The sequence below is a fragment of the Anas platyrhynchos genome, chromosome 17 (assembly GCF_047663525.1).
Source record: "Anas platyrhynchos isolate ZD024472 breed Pekin duck chromosome 17, IASCAAS_PekinDuck_T2T, whole genome shotgun sequence".
In the NCBI taxonomy this organism is placed as follows: domain Eukaryota; kingdom Metazoa; phylum Chordata; class Aves; order Anseriformes; family Anatidae; genus Anas; species Anas platyrhynchos.
The window spans coordinates 539,636-546,704 of NC_092603.1; the positions used below are offsets into that span (position 1 = coordinate 539,636).

General features: G+C 56.5%; 1 protein-coding gene across 1 annotated transcript; it reads left to right on the forward strand.

Moving 5' to 3' along the window:
* Positions 1-1,853: 1,853 nt before the first annotated feature.
* LOC139998883 (uncharacterized) lies at positions 1,854-6,627 on the forward strand. The gene is made up of 2 exons (XM_072024807.1): positions 1,854-2,110; positions 3,798-6,627. Exons 1-2 carry the CDS (start codon positions 2,026-2,028, stop codon positions 6,491-6,493), a joined length of 2,781 nt encoding a protein of 926 aa, XP_071880908.1. The 5' UTR covers positions 1,854-2,025; the 3' UTR covers positions 6,494-6,627.
* Positions 6,628-7,069: the final 442 nt, after the last annotated feature.

A 7,069-nucleotide genomic window follows, 5' to 3' on the forward strand; every position in this document is an offset into this window, starting at 1 on the left:
AAAGGAATTTTTGGGGCTGAACTTTTAGGGTAAAATTTTGGGGTAATGAATTTTTGGGGCAAACCTTAGGGGTAAATTTTTGGGGGTACATTTTTGGGGTATCGAATTTTTGGGGTGATCTTTTGGGGTAAATTTTTGGGGTAGTGAATTATTGGGCTGAACTTTTAGTGTAAATTTTTGAGGTATCGAATTTTTTGGGTGAACTTTTGGGGTAAATTTTGGGGGTATCAAAGTTTTGGGGCGAATTTTAGGGCGAATGAATTTTTGGGATGAATTTTTGGGGTAAATTTATGGGGTTTTGAATTTTTGGGGTAAACCTTTGGGGTGAACTTTTGGGGTATCGAATTTTTGGGTGAACTTTTGGGGTATCGAATTTTTGGGTGAACTTTTGGGGTATCGAATTTTTGGGGTGAACTTTTGGGGTAAAGTTTTTGGGGTATCGAATTTTGGGGTGATCTTTTGGGGTAAATTTTTGGGGTTTTGAACTTTTGGGGTAAATTTTGGGGGTATCAAATTTTTGGGGTGAACTTTTGGGGTAAATTTTGGGGGTTTTGAATTTTTGGGGTACATTTTTGGGGTGTCAAACTTCCGGGGCGAATTTTAGGCGTGAAATTTTGGGGCGAAGGAATTTTTGGGGCTGAACTTTTAGGGTAAAATTTTGGGGTAGTGAATTTTTGGGGCAAACCTTAGGGGTAGGTTTTTGGGGTACATTTTTGGGGTATCAAATTTTTGGGTGAACATTTGGGGTAAATTTTGGGGGTATTGAATTTTGGGGGTAAATTTTGGGGTAGTGAATTTTTGGGGTAAACCTTTGGGGTGAAATTTTGGGGTATCGAATTTTTGGGTGAACTTTTGGGGTATCGAATTTTTGGGGTGAACTTTTGGGGTAAAATTTTGGGGTAATGAGTTTTTTGTTGTGAACTTTTGGGGTAAATTTTGGGGGTATCGAATTTTTGGGGTGAACTTTTGGGGTAAATTTTGGGGGTATCAAATTTTTGGGGTGAACTTTTGGGGTAAATTTTGGGGGTTTTGAACTTTTGGGTTAAATTTTGGGGGTAAATTTTTGGGGTTTTGAATTTTTGGGGTACATTTTTGGGTTCCTGATCCTTTCCCCCCCCCCCAAACCCATCAGGAGCCGAAGCCGCCCGCGACCCCAGCCCCTCGGAGGCCGCCCCCCCCTCGCAGCCCAATTTGGGGTGGGGGTCGGGGGGGTCCCTGCGGCGCCAGCTGGGGCTGATCCTCCAAAATGCGGGGCGCAGCGGGTTTTGGGGGTGAAGTTTTTGGGGTAAATTTTTGGGGTATCGAATTTTTGGGTGAACTTTTGGGGTATTGAATTTTTGGGGTGAACTTTTGGGGGTAGTGAATTTTGGGGTAAATTTTTGGGGTATCGAACTTCCGGGGCGAATTTTAGGTGTGAAATTTTGGGGCTGAACTTTTGGGGTAAATTTTGGGGTATCTAATTTTTGGGTGATCTTTTGTGGTATCGAATTTTTGGGGTAAATTTTTGGGGTATCGAATTTTTGGGGTGAACTTTTGGGGTAAATTTTCGGGGTTTCGAACTTTTGGGGTGAACTTTTGGGGTAAATTTTTGGGGTTTTGAACTTTTGGGGGTAAATTTTTGGGGGTATCGAATTTTTGGGGTGAACTTTTGGGGTATCGAATTTTTGGGGTGAACTTTTGGGGTAAAGTTTTTGGGGTATCGAATTTTGGGGTGATCTTTTGGGGTAAATTTTCGGGGTTTCAAACTTTTGGGGTGAACTTTTGGGGTAAATTTTGGGAGTTTTGAATTTTTGGGTTAAATTTTTGGGGTAAATTTTTGGGGTTTTGAATTTTTGGGTTAAATTTTTGGGTTCCTGATCCTTTTCCCCCCCCCCAAACCCATCAGGAGCCGAAGCCGCCCGCGACCCCAGCCCCTCGGAGGCCGCCCCCCCCTCGCAGCCCAATTTGGGGTGGGGGTCGGGGGGGTCCCTGCGGCGCCAGCTGGGGCTGATCCTCCAAAATGCGGGGCGCACCCGGGTGGAGCAGATGCTGCGGGAGCTGGTTCGGGAGCAGGGCCAGGGGGGGGCGCAGAGGGGCCGAAAAAGAGCCCCCCGACCCCCCCGGGATGGAGGTGGGAGCCGAAAAATTTAGGGGAGATCCCCCCAAATTTTTTATTTTGGGGTTTGGGGTTGGAGTTTGGGGGTTGGGGGGATTGGAGTTTGGGGGGGGAGTTTTGGGGGGGGGAATTTGGGGGGGGGTGGAATTTGGGGTTGGAATTTGGGGTTGGGGTTGGAGTTTGGGGTGGGGGTGGAATTTGGGGGGGGGGATGGAGTTTGGGGGGGGAATTTGGGGTTGGAATTTGGGGTTGGAGTTTGGGGGGGGAATTTAGAGGGGGGGTTGGAATTTGGGGTTGGGGTTGGAATTTGGGGTTGGGGTTGGAATTTGGGGGGGTTGGAATTTGGGGTTTGGGGGGGGTTGGAATTTGGAGGGGTTGGAGTTTGGGGGGGAATTTAGAGGGGTTGGAATTTGGGGTTTGGGGTTGGGGTTTGGGGGGGGGTGGAATTTGGGGTTGGGGTTGGAATTTGGGGGGGTTGGAATTTGGGGTTTGGGGTTGGGGTTGGAGTTTGGGGTGGGGAATTTGGGGGGGGTGGAATTTGGGGTTGGGGTTGGAATTTGGGGGGGGGTTGGAGTTTGGGGTTGGAATTGTTTGGGGACTGGGACCCCCAGTTTGGGCATGGGATTGGGGATGGGACCCCCAAATTGGGCATGGGAATGGGATGGGACCCCAATTTTGGGCCTGGGACCCCCAATTTGGGCATAGGAACGTGGGTGGGACCCCAATTTTAGGCTTTTTACCCCCAATTTGGACATGGGAATACAGATAGGACCCCAAATTTAGGCCCAGGCCCCCAATTTGGGCACAGGGACATGGGTGGGACCCCAAATTCAGGCCCAGGACCCCAAATTCAGGCCCAGGACCCCGATTTGGACACGGGATCAGGGATAGGACCCCAAATTTGGCGTTGGGCCCCCCAAATTCAGTGCTGGGCACCCAAAATTCAGGCCTGGGACCCCCAATTTGGACATAGGATCAGGAATGGGACCCCAAATTCAGGTCTAGAGCCCCAAATCCAGCCTTGGGCACCCAAATCTGGGCCTGAGCCCCCCAAATTCAAGTCTAGGACCCCAATTTGGGCACAGGATCAGGGACAGGACCCTAAATTCAGGGTTGGGCCCCCCAAATTCGGGTGTGAGCCCCCCAAATTCAGGCCAGGGACCCCAATTTGGGCCAGGGACCCCAAATTTGGGCACGGGATCAGGGTTAGGACCCCAAATTCAGTGCGGGGACCTCAAAACTGAGACCAGGACCCCCCAAATTCAGACCAGGCCCCCCCAAATTAAAACCAGGCCCCCAAATTCAAACCAGGCCCCCCCAAATTCAAACCAGGCCCCCCCAAATTCAAACCAGGGTCCCCCAAATTCAGACCAGGCCCCCCCAAATTCAGACCAGGCCCCCCCAAATTAAAACCAGGCCCCCAAATTCAAACCAGGCCCCCCCAAATTCAAACCAAGGCCCCCCAAATTCAGACCAGGGCCCCCAAATTCAGACCAGGCCCCCCCAAATTCAAACCAGGCCCCCCAAATTCAAACGTAGACCCCCAAAACGAGCCCCAAACCCCCCAAAACAATCCCAAAACCCCCCAAAATTCAGACACGATGGGTCGAAACAACACCGGGGGTCAACTTTTGGGGTCCCGGCGCGGGGGTCCCGGTGATGGGGGGGTCTTTAACACCCCCCCCCCCCAAAATTCCTCAAGGAGGCACCGAGGAGGCGGCACCGCGGTCCCCGTCCCCACCGGCGGAGCCCCCCGGCAGACCCCAACGACGCGGCGGAGGTGCCAAAAAAAATTCGGCGACCGCGACCCCGTGCACCCAATGCGTCCGCGGCGGTGCCACCACCACCACCAAATCCCGGCGGTGCCGCGGCGGTGCCGTCACCGTGGTCCCCGAAAAGCCGCACCGGTGCGCCGAGTGCGGCAAGGGCTTCAGCCGCGGCTCCAACCTGGCCCAGCACCGGCGGATCCACAGCGGGGAGCGGCCGCACCGGTGCGGGGATTGCGGTAAGGGGTTTATCCAAAAATCCGACCTCGAGCGGCACCGGCGCGTCCACACCGGCGAGCGGCCGTACCCGTGCGGTGATTGCGGCAAACGCTTCAGCGTCAGCTCCCACCTGGACCGGCACCGCCGAACCCACGCCGGCGTCGCCGGGAGGTCGGGGGTCCAACCCCGCGGGCGTTCGGTGGAGCCGGGGGGGGAAATTGGGGTTTTGGCACCCGCCGGCGCCCCGTTTCGGTGCGGGGAGTGCGGGAAGGGGTTCGGGCAGCGCGCGGCGCTCGGCAAGCACCGCAAGACGCACGGCGCCGAAAAGCCGCACCGGTGCGGGGATTGCGGCAAGAGCTTCAGCCGCGGGTCCAACCTCACCCAGCATCGCCGAATTCACACCGGGGAGCGCCCCTTCGCCTGCGGGGATTGCGGTAAAGGATTTATCCAAAAATCCGACCTGGAGCGCCACCACCGCGTCCACACCGGCGAGCGGCCGTACCGGTGCGGCGAGTGCGGCAAAAGCTTCAGCGTCAGCTCCCACCTGGAGCGGCACCGCAAAATCCACGCCGCCGCCGCCGAGCGCTGCCCGAAACATTCGGAAGGGTTTTTGGCCGCCCAAAAACATTCGGAAGGTTTTTTGGCCGCCCAGCAGCGCCGCGGGAGGCTCTCCAAGTGCCGGGAGTGCGGGCGGTGTTTCGGGCACGGCGCGGCGTTGCTCAAGCACCAGCGGGCGCACGCCGGGGGGCGCCCCCCGCCGCGGTGCCCCGATTGCGGTGAGGAGGAGGAGGAGGATGAGGAGGAAGGTGGGAGCGTGGTGGTGGCACCCGAAAAACCCTACAAGTGTGGCGAGTGCGGGAAGGGCTTCGGGCAACGCTCGGCGTTGGTCAAGCACCGGCGCATCCACACCGGGGAGAAGCCCTACGCTTGCGGTGATTGCGGCAAGGGCTTCATCCAAAAATCCGACCTCACCATCCACCGGCGCATGCACACCGGGGAGAAGCCCTACAAGTGCCCCGAGTGCTCCAAGTGCTTCAGCGTCTCCTCCAACCTCCTGACCCACCGGCGCACCCATCTCGGCGAGAAGCCCTACGGCTGCCCCGAGTGCGGCAAGAGCTTCATCCAGCGCTCCGAGCTCACCATCCACCGGCGCGTGCACACCGGGGAGAAGCCCTACAAGTGCCCCGAGTGCGCCAAGTGCTTCAGCCGCAGCTCCCACCTCAACCGGCACCAGCGCACCCACGCCGGGGACAAGGGCAAGGCCAACGCCGCGGCCAACGGCAACGCCGGCGGCAACGTCATGGCCAACGGCAACGCCAACGCCAAAATCAACGCCAACGTCAACGTCATGGCCAACCCCAACGCCAACGTCAACGCCTACGTCAATGGTAACGTCAACGCCAACGCCATGGCCAAGGTCAACGCCATGGCCATCACCAACCCCAACGTCAACCCCAACGTCAACGCCATGACCGACGTCAACGCCATGGCCAACGGCATCACCAATGCCAAAATTAACGCCAATGTCAACACCAACGTCAACTCCAACCCCAATGTCAACTCCATGGCCAACGTCAACACCAACGTCAACGCCATGGCCAACATCAACGCCAACTCCATGGCCAACGTCAACGCCAACGTCAACGGTGGCGTCAATGCCATGGCCAACGTCATCACCAACGCCAAAATCAACGCCAATGCCAACGTCAACTCCAACGCCATCACCATGGCCAATGCCAACGTCAACGTCAACACCAAATCCAACGTCAACTCCAACGTCAACACCATCACCATGGCCAACGTCAACGCCAACGTCAACGGTAGCGTCAATGCCATGGCCAACTCCAACGTCAACACCATGGCCAACACCATCACCAACGCCAAAATCAACGCCAACATCAACACCATGGCCAACGTCAACGTCAACTCCAACGCCATCACCATGGCCAACGCCAACGTCAACGTCAACACCAAATCCGACGTCAACTCCAACGTCAACGCCATCACCAACGCCAACATCAACTCCAACGTCAACACCAACGCCATCACCATGGCCAACGTCAACGGTAGCGTCAACGCCATGGCCAACGTCATCACCAACGCCAAAATCAACGCCAACGCCATGGCCAACATCAACGCCAACTCCAACGTCAACTCCAACGCCAATGTCATCACCAACGTCAACGCCATGGCCAACGGCATCTCCAACGCCGCCCCGGCCCCGCCGCTGCCCCCCGGCGCCTTCCCCGCCCCCCCGCTGCCCCCCTTCCCCGCCGCCCCCGCCGCCCTGCCCCTGCCCCCCCTGGAGCTGCCCTGGGCCCTCCCGTTCCCAACCCGCGCCTTCCCCCCCCCCGCCTTCCCCCCGGCCGCGTCCCCCCCCGGGGCACCCCCGGCCTCCTCCCTCATCAATTGAGTGGGGGGGGGGTGGGGGTCGCGGGACCCCCCCTCAGGAGAGCCCAGAGGGGGGTGCGGAGGGGTCTCGGGTACAAGGGGGCCTGGGATTGGCCCCTCCGGCCCCATCGTCATCCTCACCATCATCATCTTCATCATCCTCACCATCATCATCTTCATCATCATCAGCCCCAACCGTCATCTTCATCCTCACCATCATCATCTTCACCATCATCCTCACCATCATCGATGGCCCCTACCATCATCATCATCCTCACCGTCATCATCTTCATCCTCTTCATCATCATCTTCGTCATCCTCGCCATCATCATCTTCATCATCAGCCCCAATCATCTTCGTCCTCACCATCATCACCATCATCATCCTCACCGCCATATCAGCATCTTCATCCCCTTCATCATCATCACGCCCTCCATCCCCATCTTCATCCTCTCCATCCTCATCCTCATTGCCCTGAGCCTCACCATCATCATCTTCATCACCGTCAGCCCCAACCATCTTCATCATCCTCACCATCATCATCCTCACCTCCATCGCTATCAACACTCCCATCCTCATCTTCATCATCCTCACCATC

What these genes read in the sequence shown, in the direction of transcription:
- LOC139998883 (XM_072024807.1), top strand. Translation starts at nt 2,026, where the DNA reads ATGCTGCGGGAGCTGGTTCGGGAGCAGGGCCAGGGGGGGGCGCAGAGG. An exon ending in CCGACCCCCCCGGGATGGAG is followed by an intron (nt 2,111 to 3,797) that starts GTGGGAGCCGAA and finishes AAATTCCTCAAG; the next exon opens with GAGGCACCGAGGAGGCGGCA.